This window comes from Anguilla anguilla, chromosome 15 (assembly GCF_013347855.1).
Source record: "Anguilla anguilla isolate fAngAng1 chromosome 15, fAngAng1.pri, whole genome shotgun sequence".
In the NCBI taxonomy this organism is placed as follows: Eukaryota; Metazoa; Chordata; class Actinopteri; order Anguilliformes; family Anguillidae; genus Anguilla; species Anguilla anguilla.
The window spans coordinates 20,784,119-20,799,921 of NC_049215.1; the positions used below are offsets into that span (position 1 = coordinate 20,784,119).

The 15,803-nt window shown below is 39.0% G+C and overlaps 1 protein-coding gene and 1 long non-coding RNA gene across 2 annotated transcripts; both read left to right on the forward strand.

The window, feature by feature from the left end:
• The first annotated feature begins 388 nt into the window (after positions 1-388).
• LOC118214604 lies at positions 389-4,162 on the forward strand. Its single transcript, XR_004762656.1, has 4 exons — positions 389-465; positions 1,082-1,239; positions 2,048-2,194; positions 3,627-4,162. It is a non-coding gene; the product is annotated as an uncharacterized LOC118214604 (long non-coding RNA).
• A 1,883-nt stretch (positions 4,163-6,045) lies between these two features.
• On the forward strand, positions 6,046-14,659 carry LOC118214380. The gene is made up of 2 exons (XM_035394289.1): positions 6,046-6,206; positions 13,771-14,659. The coding sequence occupies exons 1-2, from the start codon at positions 6,046-6,048 to the stop codon at positions 14,657-14,659; spliced, it is 1,050 nt and encodes a 349-aa protein (XP_035250180.1).
• The last annotated feature ends 1,144 nt before the right edge of the window (positions 14,660-15,803 follow it).

Genomic DNA, 15,803 nt, shown 5'->3' on the forward strand with positions numbered 1-15,803 from the left:
TTAGACCCGCCTCCCGAGTCAAATTACTAAAAAGATGTTGGAGGAAATAACAAGATGATCGTGCTTGTCCAGGCTGTCAGCACAATTTATTGCTCTTGTACTTCCTGCGGACAAAAAATCAAGCTAGTGGATACTCTCGAATTCGCTCAACCTCTGACCTCACTAAACCGACCACTGTCATTGGTCCTTGTTTCTATTTTATGAAGAGGGCGCCTGGATCAGCTCCAAATGAAACTGGTCTAACTCGAAAGGGGAGGGGTTTAGCTCCAAAAGGAGTTTAGATTAGTCAGTGTCCGACGAAATAATCTGGCATCGCTCGCGCCTCCCACAATTGGCCGCTTGACGGCGTGTCTTCCATTTTTAAAAACAGTGCTCTTTGAATGTATATCGATCGTATATTTTGGAGATTCCCCCACAGATGCCTGGTGATCTTATTGGAGGATGCGTGACTTTACCTTGAAAATGGTATTAAATGTGTTTGCAGAGACGGTCTTTTTAGACAATACATTGATCCTGGAACTCAATAAGTTTCCCTGTTTGCCTGTAGTACGAATCATATCTGTAATGTTGTTTCTTTTCCGCAGTTCTCTGTATACACATGGGGGAACTATGGACACAGTATATTCGAAGTTTACTTTGTGTGGCCATTTATGGTTTCAGGATCTTCCTTATGTTATTGATAATTAAATTTTTAGCGTATACTTGGACAATTTCAAATATTTCTGGTGCTTTGTTCCATTGAACAACAGCCTTTGATTATGCATTTTTTAAAGATGTGTTTATTCCTTTCTAGTTTACATTGATGTGAACTTTGAAGGTCATAGCAATTGCAGACACTGCTTAGCCTCTGAACATTGCATCTACTATTATCCAATGAATTATAAACATGTGATCTTACTTTTCAAAAAATGTAGGCTCTGTTATATTCTCTAGCTCACTCATACCTATCCATGAACATCTCATCTCTTTTACATGATCTGTAAATTGTCTCTCTCTCACACACACACTCTGTTACCATTGTGCACCTGCCCATTTTTATCTGTTGAACAGTCTTATGTGTAATTTTTCTTATCTTTTAAAGAAATTGCAGACATTTCATATGCGGCAAGTGATGAAACACGGATCCCTAACTCACTGAACCATCTCATACCCTGGGTGATGCAATTGGCAATTGCCTGTTGCCATATGGAGCGACCGGTCACAGTCGGCACTGGCACTGTCTGGATTCGATCCAAGATGGTGGGAAAATATATGCATTTTTCTTCTCCAAAAGTGAATAACCCACTCATCAAATCAGTCTTCTGTCTTAGATCACTGTGAAAATCAGATAAACAATTCCACATCTCAGCAGCAATATTTATTAGTCAAATATAACCACCTTTTACTCTTGAGTACAGCAGAAATAAAACATGCGTGCACACAAATCAAAAAAGAATCCATGCACAATAACACAACCCTTTTGCCTCCACTAAAAGCACACCTGCCAACATGGTAAAATCTTGTGCTTATCATACATAGATCTTGTGCATTTTTATGTCCAGCAAAATTTTATATTTTAAAAGTTCATATTCATAGTGTCTAATCCTATAGTGAATAAATAGCAGGATACACTGTATATATAAAATATAATAACTCCACATGTAAAACTATCAAATGCTGGAAGTCCATGTCAATACATTGTTAAAATATTTTTTTGTCATTTAAAAAATTTCTGACATTGCTAATAATGTACTGTACCTATAAAGATATATACTCCTATTTAAAAAGCAATGAATGTGTGTTTAACCACTGCATGTCAGACTGGAGAAAGTAGATGAAAAAAATTAAAAGTTATGTAAGTAATTAAACCTACAAGTAATGAAACCTGTTGGTAATTAAAAATCTTTATGTTCAATGAAATGGAATCTGCCTGAAAGAAAGTTAATAATTAAAAACAGGGTGTGAGGGACTGTGCACTTTGAGAGACTGGGTAAGTATTTCCCGGAAATCAAGAAAAAAAATGTAAATGTGAAACAAAAACTGCATTCATGTTCTGTTGAATCCACAGATGTGAGTGATCTGCACAGCTCTGTTCCACAGATCAGCTGCCCGCTGCCGGAACAGGGTCTATCCAAAGCCATCATGGTGCCCAAGGAGAAGAGGCAAATTTCTGTGGTTAGAATGTGGTATTCTTTGAACCAAACCATTTCAACAGGTCAGTCACAATGATTCAATGTACTTAATCAGTAGGCATTGCTCTAGATTGCTCTGATTCCTCCTGCTGGACAGACCCCTGCCACAGTTACTCTATATTAGCAAGCAAACATCACCTGTAACATCTGTATTGTTGGAAATTGTAACTGGGTGACCACCATCCAATCACGAGAGAGCGAGAAAGGTTTCTGGAGATACCATTTATCTAATGAATCAAGTGTGAGGTTTCCCCCATACAAAATTGTGGCTCCTAACAATATGCTAACATGTCTTTGAAGAATCCTGGAAACTAAACAGTGGATGAGGCAGGATATTTGCAACTCCCTACAAAACACACCCCCTATACCATCCACATTGACAGACCACATTTCTTGTGAGTGGTGACATTACTTTCTGCAGATCATATTGTAGAAACAGTGAGTTTTTAGCAAAAGTGTGAATGTAGTACAACAGTGGTAGAACTTTTATTTCCCAGGGCACATTTATTAGCAAGTCAGTACCTGATAAACTAAAGGAGAATTTGAAGCAGGTCAGAATAATAACAGGTCTACTAATTTTGGTATGTGTCATTACTCAGAAAGTATCCTGCTCTTACATTGCAACACAAGTGAATTAAACTTATAACCTTATATCAACAGCACAATGCCTCTCTCTTGCCGGGACATCTGTACAAACATTAAGTTTGAATTTCTTGTGCTTTTCAGGTGCTCAAAATGCAATGAAAACAGATATTATTTTGAATGTAACTTATACATATATTATGTAAATGCTGCAAAATGATCGCATGGAAAATTAATCTGCCTTATCGACTGTTTCTGAATATAAAATATGTGCAGCTACTAAGAAAGTGGCAATGAGCTGTGGTTCAGCTAAAGTTAAGGGACATCATCTATGAGTACAGATAGCCAACTTGCTAGCATCAATTATCACAGCTTATGCATTTGTGTCTGTGACAGACAAGACTACAATCCTGTCAGGATAAGTAAATGAGGTAGCGGTAACATTAGCTAGCTACAAACAAGCTAGCAGCTGTGCCTTGGCTGTAACTAGGACCTATCAGAATAATCATGAGCCCTTGACCCTGACATGACTGTAGACCATCTCACCAGATCTGACTTTTTAAAGCTGTCTGCAGACACTGAACGAGAAGGAGTGTAGCACAGTGGGTAAGGAACTGGGTTTGTAACCGAAAGGTTGCAGGTTCGATTCCCAGGTAAGGACACTGCCGTTGTACCCTTGAGCAAGGTACTTAACCAGAATTGCTTCAGTATATATCCAGCTGTATAAATGGATACAATGTAAAAAAATGCTGTGTAAAAGTTGTGTAAGTCGCTCTGGATAAGAGCGTCTGCTAAATGTCTGTAATGAAATGTAATGTAATGAGAAACATATCTTTGTGTTTGAGATTTCCTTTGGCTGCCTCTCCCTTTCAGCACCGGACAGCTCCTATGCCCCAATTGGAGTTGGCAGAGACTACAGCTTCTCATGAGAACAGGCCATTCAGTCCATATGGGCTTGTCATTTCACCTACTGTTTAGAGAATATCCAGCAATGTGTCAAGCCTGGTCTTGAACACCCAAAGGGTCCCTGCCTAATACATGCCCAAGATGAAAGGTTCAGAGACAAAAAAGCAGGAACCAGGATAAATGGTGATTCAATTAACAAAAATAAACGAACAAGAGGGAAAAACCTGGAACTTGAGAAATAAATAGCAAACACCATGTGAGACCACAGAAAGTGAACACAAGGCACAAGACTCCAAGAACAAACAATTAGACTAAATTATCTTTTATTTCAGGCCTTTGGTTTACAAACAGAGGCGTGCAGATCAAACCAATTTAGCACCTATGTTTGTAAATAAGCAGCCTTTGGGATGGAATCTGGGAAAAGCTGCTACTGTGGTGGCTCTTGAAACAGACTTGAAACAAACCACTGTTTTAAATGGACAAATGGTTGTGCTGCTGCAACTACAATGTAGAATTTAAAAATGTTTAAAAATGTGTGTGCACATATGTATATGTACTGTATGTGGAATGGAAGTGGAAATTAAGTTTTAAGGAATGAGGATGTACCTTCATGGAGAAGATTTCATTTGCATGTAATTTGAATGTGATTTACAATGAAAGGTTAGAACAGCTGTGATGATCAAGATGCTTTATTTCCTCTCTATTATCTATGATTTATCTTATTTAAAATAAAATCAAGCTCAGAATTAAGTTCTGTGTGTGCCAGTAATTCTGCCCAGAAAATCATAGAATGGCTACAATTTTTATCAGGTGAAAAGTTCATATGTATTATAATATATAATCTGAAATGATTAAAGTGAATATTTTTATACAAAAATATACTGTATATATTTCAATATATATTAAATAAATTCACTGAAGAACAATTATTAACATATATTTGAATATATGCAGTATATTGTTGTATAAAAATATTTACTTTAAGCATAGGCACTCATTGCAGAGTACAAATTAGATTTCATAACTGTATTACGCTAATTATAAAGAACCTATATTTCAATTTTTTATTTAGTTTGATAACACATTCTGCATATTTAGGGTTTAAAAGAATGCCATTAAATATTCTGAAGCTGACTATCAATTTGAAGCCATTCACAGGTACATGAGTTGACCATGAAAAGACAGGAACAGACACACTGTTGTGGTCGGGCATCTCAGTTTCGTTAGATACCATAATGGCTACAGACATTTTAATCGCAATATATAGATCACTGTAAAACCTGAGGAATGAGCACAGATGAATGAATTAGGAAGGCTGAAAATAAAAGAGACCTACTCATTCAGGCACATTCCATTGCTGAAAATATATCTTGATCTGACATCACCCCACCCACTTGAGCTCTGGTTCTCTAATTCTGGTCTACTCATTTTAATTGAATATTCTGTTTTCAGAAACACAGACTATGGGATGAATTATTTTATTATTGAAGAATCCATCCCATAAGTTTTGAGTCTGGAAACATACTGTAGCTTGTTGCTAGCTTGAAATAAAAGCTTCTAAGTTCTGGCATTACATACACTACTGTTTTACATAGGCAGATTCATGTCAAATGGAAATGCGTCATGGCACATTGAAATTCCTGTTTCTGTTTGCATTGCATCTTGGACACCTGAAATCACAATAAATTCCAAGTTAGCACAAGAGATCATTAGATAAAGAGAGACCTGAGCGCAACAGAGTTAAGGTGGAACCACTGGCTTGATTGAAGCATAAGACTACAGCATGACTCTCCAGATGGATGATAAAATATATGTCTTTCTAAATGGGGCTGTTGCATCGACCAGCCTGCTGATCACTTTTTTCTGTTCCTGCCTGCTGCTTCCAAAAAGCGGTCAAGAGGAAGCCATTAAGCAGCCACTTTTACTGCTTCTGTGGTCAGTGGTGGGATGGAACGGCTTTGTGCAGTTCACCATACTTTTCTCTGTCTGTCTGACATTCTCAAAAATAAATATGGACTCGGGATTTGTCATTGGAATACAGACCTTACTGTACTTGAGCATTTTCCTCAACTTGTCTCCCCCTGCATGGCTGAGCGTCTTCTACCACATCAGAATCGTCCCTGCCCAACGTGCGTTCTTCATATGGATGAAGAGGAACTTCAAACCAGTAGTTTACTGGGGTTTGGCCATTGAGAGGGTCCTTATTTTATGTGACAACATCATCAAATTTAAGTTGGTTCTTTCATTAAATGACAAGAGGTTAAAAGTACAAAATGGAAACTTTACTTCAGCACTTTTAAATGACTCTGAGGCTAGTGAAATAATTGAAGTTATCATTGTAGTGGTATGTATTGACGTGTTCTATTTCATTATTTGTTTAATTGTAATGACTTCATCCAGCTGTGCCACGGTGCTGTACCTGTGGAAGCACATGAAGATGATGCAGGCGACCCCTAACAGCTCCTTCTCCAGCCCCCACCTGCAGAGTCAGTGGAGGGTCACCATCACATGCATCATCCAGGCTGGACTCTCCATCTTCAGCTTGCTGTGTATTATCCTGCACTATTTTCTTCCTGAATTAGTAGAATTTGAAATTCTGTGCACAGTCATTTCCTTCTTCTCCTTGGGCACCATAATAAACTTTGGCTTTGGACAGACCCTGTTCCGGCAGCGAGCAGCTGATCTGTGGAACAGAGCTGTGCAGAGCACTCAGCTGTGTGGATTCAACAGAGCATGAACGTAGCTTGCAGATCACATTTATGCATTGAATACTGAGAGATAATGATTGTTATCATAAAAATAAACAAATGTAAAATAATTGTATGTGGCCGTCTTTATTCTAAACATGAGGTGGAAACAATCATTCTGATTGATGCAATTGATGTATATAAGGATTCTCCTGGCATACATGAAGTATAGGGTTTATAAGTGAAAGAATATGTTCCACAAGCTTTGAGGACATGTATAAGTTTTCTTTTTGTACTGGAGTGTATTACAGTAAATGCAATAATGTGGCTGCACCCTGCAATGTATGGGGCGACATAGCTCAGGAGGTAAAAGCGGTTGTCTGGCAGTCGGAGGGTTGCCAGTTCGATCCCCGCCCTGGGCATGTCTGTGATGGAGTGGGGGTTTTGGGAGACCAACCGCGACTGAACAGGGGGTTCTTTAAGCTATTCACCAGAGGTAGAATAACCACAAAGTCTCAAGAGACAACGACAGCGAAAAAAATAATGGAAAGGAAAACAATACTCCTTAGGGCGAGTATCCCAAAAAAAAGCTCTACACAACCCACATACTGGGTAAAAAAAAAAACTAAAGCTTAAGGAGTATGAATTTTCTGAAAATAAAACTGCCGGAGCAGAAAATGGAGCAACTCAAAGAAAACAGACCTCGAACCGAGGCTGAAAAAGTAACACCCTAAAGAAAGAATTCTGAGTTTAGGTTATGGCACTAACTTGTTGCCAACAACCTAATAAGCTAAAGACTGTTGTGCTAATTTTATAGCCACAACAATCCAATATCGCACCTTTTCCCTTTTCCCTTTTCCCTTTTCCCTTTTCCCTTTTCCCTTTTCCCTTTTCCCTTTTCCCTTTTCCCTTTTCCCTTTTCCCTTTTCCCTTTTCCCTTTTCCCTTTTCCCTTTTCAGATTACCGGCTCTCGTGCAACGTAAGTGACACTGAAGCAAAGCTTATCAGCTTGCTCGGGGTTTAAATAGAACGCCAAAAGGTGCAAATTGTAAAAAGAAATTTGCACGTGTATAATTCAATCAACTCAATGGCCGTAATAACTGAAGAAAAGGCGCATTAAAAACCAATGGCCATAATAACTGAAGAAAAGGCGCAGGAAGGAAAATAAATGGTGGTATCAGCCAAAACCATGACAATGTCGAAGTGTCCCTGAGCAAGACACCTAATTGCTCTGGTGAATGAGGGGCATCAATTGTAAAGCGCTTTGGATAAAAGCACTATATAAATGCAGTCCATTTACCAATATTAAAAAATAGTTTAAAAAAAGTTTTTAGCCTTATTTCAAACACAGTTTTTAAAGAGCATAACAAAAAAATAACAATGTGGCTCATTTGTGAAACTCTGTGATCTGTGATCTCAGCTGTGCAGACATAATGTGGGCCTTCAGTAATCTTGTGCTTCAAAGTTTTCCAGAGAATATTTCCAAAATCTTATTTTGTATGTCAACCTTTTTATTAATTTCCTTTAATTAAATATAACTAAATTAAGGTCTTTCCATATTTTCCCCAGGTATACTATGTTGCTGATAGTATACAAGGTTATACAAGGTTGTTTGACCTATGCATATAGGTCAAACAACAGTCTGCACACTGCAAGGCCTCCATTTAATAATTTAATGCACCAAATGAGCACCATTTTAGGCACACAGGCCCTTCCTCAGACTTGCAGTGTGCAAACTGTTGTTTGATTTATCGTAGCTTTCATTGCTGTTCCATCCAGCTACCCGCCCTAATTAAGGACTGCAGATGCATGTTCCAGCACTCTCCTAGTCTATGCAATTGCACATACATAATGTATAAGACATATGCTGGCTGGGGCTTGCAAAATGAACTAGAAGTCTTTTCTAAGTTCAGAATACTTAGACAGAGATATTACCTTTCTAAATAACATTAATACGTCAAAGCTACTTATACTTCACAATTCTGTTTTTACAATTATATCTATTATCATAAATTGACTTTTGTTTGTGATCAAGAGAACTAATTGCACAAACGGCTACTTTTCACAAATAGTACCTACCTGGTGATGTTTTAATCTTTTACCTGCTGACAAATACTCTTAAGATGTGATAGGGATAGATCTGTATACCACTTTACATTGGTATTGCATATTTTATATGCATGTTTTCCATTAATATGGGTCTACTATTGTTACTTGGTTGAAAATGTGTGTACTTGCCGACAGAATGTCTTCCTATTTGATAGATAGATAGATAGATAGACAGACACCCTGTCATAACAACATATTATTGTATATGCCCTGCATGTCGTGGTTTATATGTCACATAAATACCATATGTACTGAGCATACAAACACATATTCAGCAATATAAACACTGGACATACCAATTTAAACACCACACAGGCTGGGATTCAATCAACATTTGTCCTTATCTTACAATTATAAGACTGACATTTAAAAGTAATCCCTAAAATGAACTGACCAAACGCAGTATTTGAAGAAAATTTGTAGTGATTGAGACAAAGTTAAGGATACATTCAGATTGACTCCATGCCTGAGAAACTAATTTGAGACTATTCAATCAAAGAATCTGAAGCACCATATTCTTCCAATGCAATCAATTTTTAAAGCTAAATCTTGTCATCATTGAAGTTGCAAAACAGTTTTTAAGTAAGAAATGAAATATTGGCATTCATATGAACGTTGTGGTCAAATGTTGACTGAAGCCAGGCCAAAATTTCTTTTAATTTCTATTAGTAATGTTTACATATCCAGGGCAGCCCAGGACAGCAGTAGGGTATCAGTACTACCCCACTCAGAATATACCTGAACATGCAGGTGAGCTCAAACTACATCTGTGCTCCGTCTATGATCCTGTTTTTAAAGACTCAACTTACAATTTACACAGTTAAACCCCCTAAATCCGAACTGACACCTGTGGGAGAAACTAACAACATGTAAACCAAGGTTTCTGAAGAATCCAATGCTTCCTTAATTTTTTATGTCTTACAATATAATTAACCAGGGTGGCACGGTGGTGCAGTGGGTAGCACTGTTGCCTCACAGCAAGAAGGCTGTGGGTTTGAATCTCAGCTTAGGGCCTTTCTGTGTGGAGTTTGCATGTTCTCCCTGTGTCCGCGTGGGTGCTGGGATGGGCTCCAGCAACCCTGCTGAGGATAATCAGGTAGAGATGACGGATGGATGGAATATAATTAACCATTTAATTACATAAAAGCAACTTACCAAACACAGGTACCATTTTCCTGTTTAAAGCCATCTTCACATTCTGTGAGAAAAATACAAAAAAGATTAGAATCAAAGCCATGCAGAAGTATTGTAGACGAGATGGAGAGCATGACTGTCATTAAGCAAAACGTACACAATATCTGATCAAAATTAACTCATGCTCTAGATGGATTGGAAATGCGTCACATCAATTCCTGATTGAGTTCTGAGTGTCCCCTCAAAAGTGATTAAACTTACACGTAACCCCCTTTTTTGGCTGCAACAGAGAGAAATAGTTCTAGCCCTTGCACAAAAGGAGGAGGGTACTAAAGTGAAAAAATCAACAAAGTACTTGCAAAGCAGGAAGTGTGAAGCATCTGAAAACAAACAATTGGTGGAGTTCTCATATGCCCACTGATACAAACCAATCGTGTTTTGGTGTGGGGAATAGATTTGGTGGAAAGGCCCAGCCATAATGGGAATCTCAATGTTCTGTCACTACTTACAGATACTGCACCTGTGCATAGCCCACCCACAACCAGCACCTACCTCTGCAGGTCAGGTCTTCAATGTTGTGTTTGGAGTATCCGGCGTGACACTGGCAGGAAGTGGTGCCATCAGCGTCAGTGCAGTTGGTCCGCTCTGGGTCACACTAGGTCCCCATCGCAATACAGAGGCTCACTAAAAAGGAACACTACAAAATAGCATGTTTTCCATGCTTTATAAGAGTGTAGGGGAGGTGCTGACAGTACACACCATGTTATGACTCAACCAGGCTTGTTGTTGTGAGGTGTCTAGCTCAGCACATTCTGACTTAAGAGGGAATGTATCACAGTGAGCGATAAAAGAGTGAAAGAGGTAAACACCCCTGAGAGGGAAAGATTAGTAGGACAAAGAGATACGATAACATCCCGAAAACCAATCAGCAGATGAGGGAGGATATTTGCAACTTCCTGCAAAGCATAACACGCACCCATCCACCTACACAGACAGGCCACATTTCTTGTGAGTGGGGACATGGACTTTCCTATCTGCAGATCAAACTGCAGAAACAGAGTGGGTGTGATGCAAGGCTGGGGAGGGCCTTGGCATCACAACATGAATAGCCAAAACAAACTCAAAATAAAACTTTGGCTTGCCATCTTTTCTTGCACAAAAACAAAAAAAAACTACTCAAAAAGCCTTCAAAATGAAAATGCGTCACAGGAGAAATGAGCAACAAGTCTTCCCCAGAAACTTTGGGGTCAGAGCACCAAACACAGCTCAGCCGGTCCAAACCCCTCTCTCCCAGGCCTGACAAACAGGCCCTTTTTATTAGACCCAGAACTTATGGGCCGCAGCTGTAGTGATTATTATGTCATACCTGTGAGTAGGGCCTGTTGCCCCCTAGTGGAAAGCATCAAAATTTCCTTCCTGGCGTCACAGTGGGTTTTTGTCAGAAGTGCGAATGTAGTACAAGAGCAGTAACAGTAATTTTATTTCCCAGGGAACATTTATTAGCAAGTCAGTACCTGAGTAACTAAAGGAAAATTTAAAAGCTGTCAGGAATAAAAATAGGCCAACTAATTTGAGTATTCATTTTTCAAAAAGCATCATGTTCCTACATTGCATCACCAATTAATTAATCATGTAACCTCATCTCAACAGCACAATAGCACTCTTTTGCAGGAACACCTTCACAAGGACTAGATTTGAATTTCTTGTGCTTTCCAGGTGCTCGCAATGAAAACAAATATTATAATGGCCATAGCATTTTTGCATGTAACCTATACACATATTATGTAAATGCTGCAAAATGATCGCATGCAAAATTAATCTGTTTTTAAGACTGCTTCTGAATATAAATGATGCGTTGTGCTTATATTATGATGGAAACAATGTTCCAAATACCTGGGTGCAGCTACTAAGGAAGTGGCAATGAGCTGTGGTTCAGCTAATGTTAAGGGACATTACCTATGAGTATAGATAGCCAGCTTGCTAGCATCAATTGCTACTGCTTAGGCCTTTTTGTCTTGTCTGTGACAGACAAGACTGCAAACTTGTCAGGATTAGTAAATGAGGGAGACAGTTGCTAGCCACAAACAAGCTGCCTGCTTTACCTTGTCTGTAACTAGGACCTACCTATCGGAATAATCATGAGCCATCTACCCTGGCATGACTGTAGACCATCTCACCGTCAAACATCTTTTATTTCAGGCCTTTGAGGCTAAAGGATTGAAATATTTCAGCATGTTGCTGTAATTGGTGAAAAAGTGTTATGTGATCTAATATCTGCTCTAATTGGTAGTTCTCATGAAACTGAAGTAAAATCATGGGGCACAGCCTTTGGGATGGAATCAGTGAAAAGCTATTACTGTGGTGGCTCTTGAAACAGCTTGAACATTGACTTTAAATGGGCGCATTAATCAAATGAAAAGGTGCCATGGCACATTGGGATCCATGTCAGACATTTAAAGCACAAAAATTCTAAATTTAGCACCTGAGTTATGTTATAGAGATAGAGAGACTAGAGTAGAACCATCAGCTTGGCAGATTGTGCTGTTGCCACTAAAACGTAAAACTGTAAAATGTGCGTGTGTGCATGTCTGTGTGCACACGTGTGTGTGTGCATGTGTGTGTACGTGTATGCGGAATTTAAATGGATATAAAGTTTTAAGGAATAAGGATGAATGTTCATGGAGAATGTCAGGGATTCGGGGGGTTGGATCCAGGCGCAGAGTAAAAAAACACGGGAGACTCTAAAAGGAAAATTCAAACAAAGACTTTACTTAATAAAAAAACAGGGAACAAACAAAAGGCCACGAGGGGAAAAACCACAAACACAAAAAGATACTTAAGAACTGAAAAAAAACAGAACAGAACACGGGCAGGGCGGAACACAGGCAGGACAGAATACGGGCAGGCGGAACACACACAAGCAGGAACGCAGGCAGGAAAGTAGGCAGAAACACAAACAGAAACACAAGGAACCAGCACCCGAGTCAGGGAGACAAAGGACTTAAATAGACTCAAAACCAACAAGAAACAGGAGGGCACAATTAACAATCAAACCAGAACAGGGTGGGAACAACGAGATACAAGCAGAAACAATAATAAAATAATTGAAAGCAATAATTGGGATGGCAGGTATGCCATCCCGCCAAGTTACACCTTGGCGGGGGCATGCCCCATACCTATACAGCACCGAGAGTTTGGCACTTTTCAGGTACAATTAACCAACAGGGGACACAAAACAGAAGTGCTGCCATCTGGTGGCCCAACAGGGAAAAACAGAAACAGAAACACAGAACCATGACAGAGAAGCTTTCATTTGCAAGTGATTTGAATGCGATTTGCAATGAAAGGTTAGAACAGCTGTGATGATCAAGATTCTTTATTTCCTCTCTATGATCTATGATTTATCTAATTTAAAATAAAAGTAAGCTTAGAATGAAGTGTGTGTGCCAGTAAAATTCTGAGCCAAAAACAATAATAGAATGGCTTCAATTTCTCATAGATTCCTCCATGCATTATCACCTAAGATCTGAAATTATGAAAGTGCATATTTTTATACAAAAATATACTGCATATATTTGAATACACATTAATAAGTGTTCTTCAGTATATGTAGTTGTAAGCACACATTGCAGAGTAGAAATGACATTTAATAACTGTATTACACAAACCATACAGTAGCTATAATTTAATATTTTACTATAACACATTCTGCATATTTAGGGTTAAAACCTACTCGTTGAGGTGCATGCTGTTGCTGAAAATACATCCTGGTCTGACTTCACCCAACCCACTTGAGCTTTGGTTCTCTAATTCTGGTCTAGGCATTTTAATTGAATATTGTGTTTTCAGAAACACACCAGTGTATGGGATGGACAATGAGTCTTGAAATGCAGCTTGCTGCTGGGCTGAAATTAAAGCTTTGAAGTTCTGGTATTACACACACGACTGTTTTACATAGGCAGATTCATGTCGAATGCAAATGTGTCTGTCTCTGTTTGCATTGTATCTTGGACACCTGAAAGCACAATAAATTCCAAGTTAGCACACGAGGTCATTCGATAAAGAGAGACCTGAGCACAACAGAGTTAAGGTGGAACTGGCTTGATTGAAGTCTACAGCATGGCCCTCCTGATGGATGACAATACATATGTCCCTCTAAATGGGGCTGCTGCATCAACCAGCTTGCTGATTACATGTTTTTTCTGCTCCTGTCTGCTGCTTCCAAAAAGCGGGCAAGAGGAAGGCATAAAGCAGCCACTTTTACTGCTTCTGTGGTCAGTGGTGGGATGTAACGGCTTGGTGCAGTTCACCATACTTCTCTCTGTCTGTCTGACATTCTCAGAAATAAATAAGGAACCGGGGATTGAAGACAAAAAGTGGTACTTACTGTGGTTGAGCATTCTCTTCAGCATGTCTCCCACTGCATGGCTAAGCGTCTTCTACCACATCAGAATCGTCCCTGCCCAACGTGCGTTCTTCATATGGATGAAGAGGAACTTCAAACCAGTAGTTTACTGGGGTTTGGCCATTGACAGGGTCCTTATTTTGTCTGACAGCGTGATTACTGTTGCATACATTTTTTCACTAAAGGACAAAGGGCCTAAACAACAAAATGGCAGCGTTACTTCAGCATCTGTCAATGATTCCGAGGCTGACAAAGGCATTGAGAATGTCAGGACTGGAGTTGAAGTGTCCTATTTCATTCTTTGTGTAATTGCAATGACTTCATCCAGCTGTGCCACGGTGCTGTACCTGTGGAAGCACATGAAGATGATGCAGGCGACCCCTAGCAGCTCCTTCTCCAGCCCCCACCTGCAGAGTCAGTGGAGGGTCACCATCACAGGCATCATTCAGGCTGGACTCTACACCTTCAGCTCACTGTGGATTATCCTGGACTATTTTATTCCTGAATTCGTAGATTTTGAAATTCTGTGCACAGTCATTTCCTTCTTCTCCGTGGGCACCATGATAAACTTTGGCTTTGGACAGACCCTGTTCCGGCAGCGAGCAGCTGATCTGTGGAACAGAGCTGTGCAGAGCACTCAGCTGTGTGGATTCAACAGAGCATGAACGTATCTTGCAGATCACATTTATGCATTGAATACTGAGAGATAATGATTGTTATCATACAATTATTTTACATTTTTGTTTATTTTTATGTGGCCGTCTTTATTCTAAACATGAGAGGTGGAAACAATCATTCTGACTGATGCAATTTCATGCAATTGATGTATATTAGGATTCTCCTGGCATACATGAAGTATAAGGATTACATAAGGGAAAGAATATGTTCCAAAAAGCTTTGAGTACATGTGTAAGTTTTCTTTTTGTACTGGAGTGTATTACAGTAAATGCAATAATGTGGCTGCACCCTGCAATAAGTTTAAGTTTTTAGTCTTATTTGAAAAACAGTTTTTAAAGAGCGTAACAAAGAAAAAAAACTATGTGGCTCATCTGTGAAACTCTGTGATCTATGATCTCAGCTGTGCAGACATGATGTGGGTCACCAGTAATCTTAAGCTTCAAAGCTCTCCAGAGAATGTTTTCAAAGTTTTCTTTGTAAGTCAACCTTTTTACTACACCCCTCTGATTAAATATAACTAAATTAACTATTTTATTGATCTTTTAATTAAGGACTATAAGAATGATAAATTAACTTTGGCTTGTCAATAGGGCTAATAGCATAAACTGCCGAGTTTCACAAATAGTACCTACCTGGTGATGCCACTTTATATTAGCTTCATGTTTTCCATTAATATTGGTCTGCCGTTGTTACTCGATTGAAAATGTGTGCTCTAGCCTACAGTATGCCATCCTATTTAATCCTTACAACAGATAATAAACTAAATTTAATAAAATTTTATTTGTAGTGTACACTGTACAAAGACTCAATCACAAAGGTGCTGCACCACCTGCACCCTCAAAAACACACAACCACAAACATGCAAACACATACCAACTCAAATTAATTTTGGGTAATATGGAGGTACCTTGATGGAGAAGCTTTAATTTGCATATGATTTGCATGTGCTTCCCCAAAAAAGGTTACAAGAGCTGCAGTGATCAAGACTCTCATGCTTTGAAAACCAAATGTAGCTCTGTGATATCATTTCAATGAAAATGAAGCAGAGTAGGCAAATTCTGTCTGTGAGTCTGTGCCATTCCAAGTCCAAAGATTTACAGAATTCACAGATTTTTTAGATATTTCTCATAT

What these genes read in the sequence shown, in the direction of transcription:
- LOC118214380 (XM_035394289.1), top strand. Translation starts at nt 6,046, where the DNA reads ATGACTTCATCCAGCTGTGCCACGGTGCTGTACCTGTGGAAGCACATG. An exon ending in CTCTCCATCTTCAGCTTGCT is followed by an intron (nt 6,207 to 13,770) that starts GTGTATTATCCT and finishes TGCATCAACCAG; the next exon opens with CTTGCTGATTACATGTTTTT.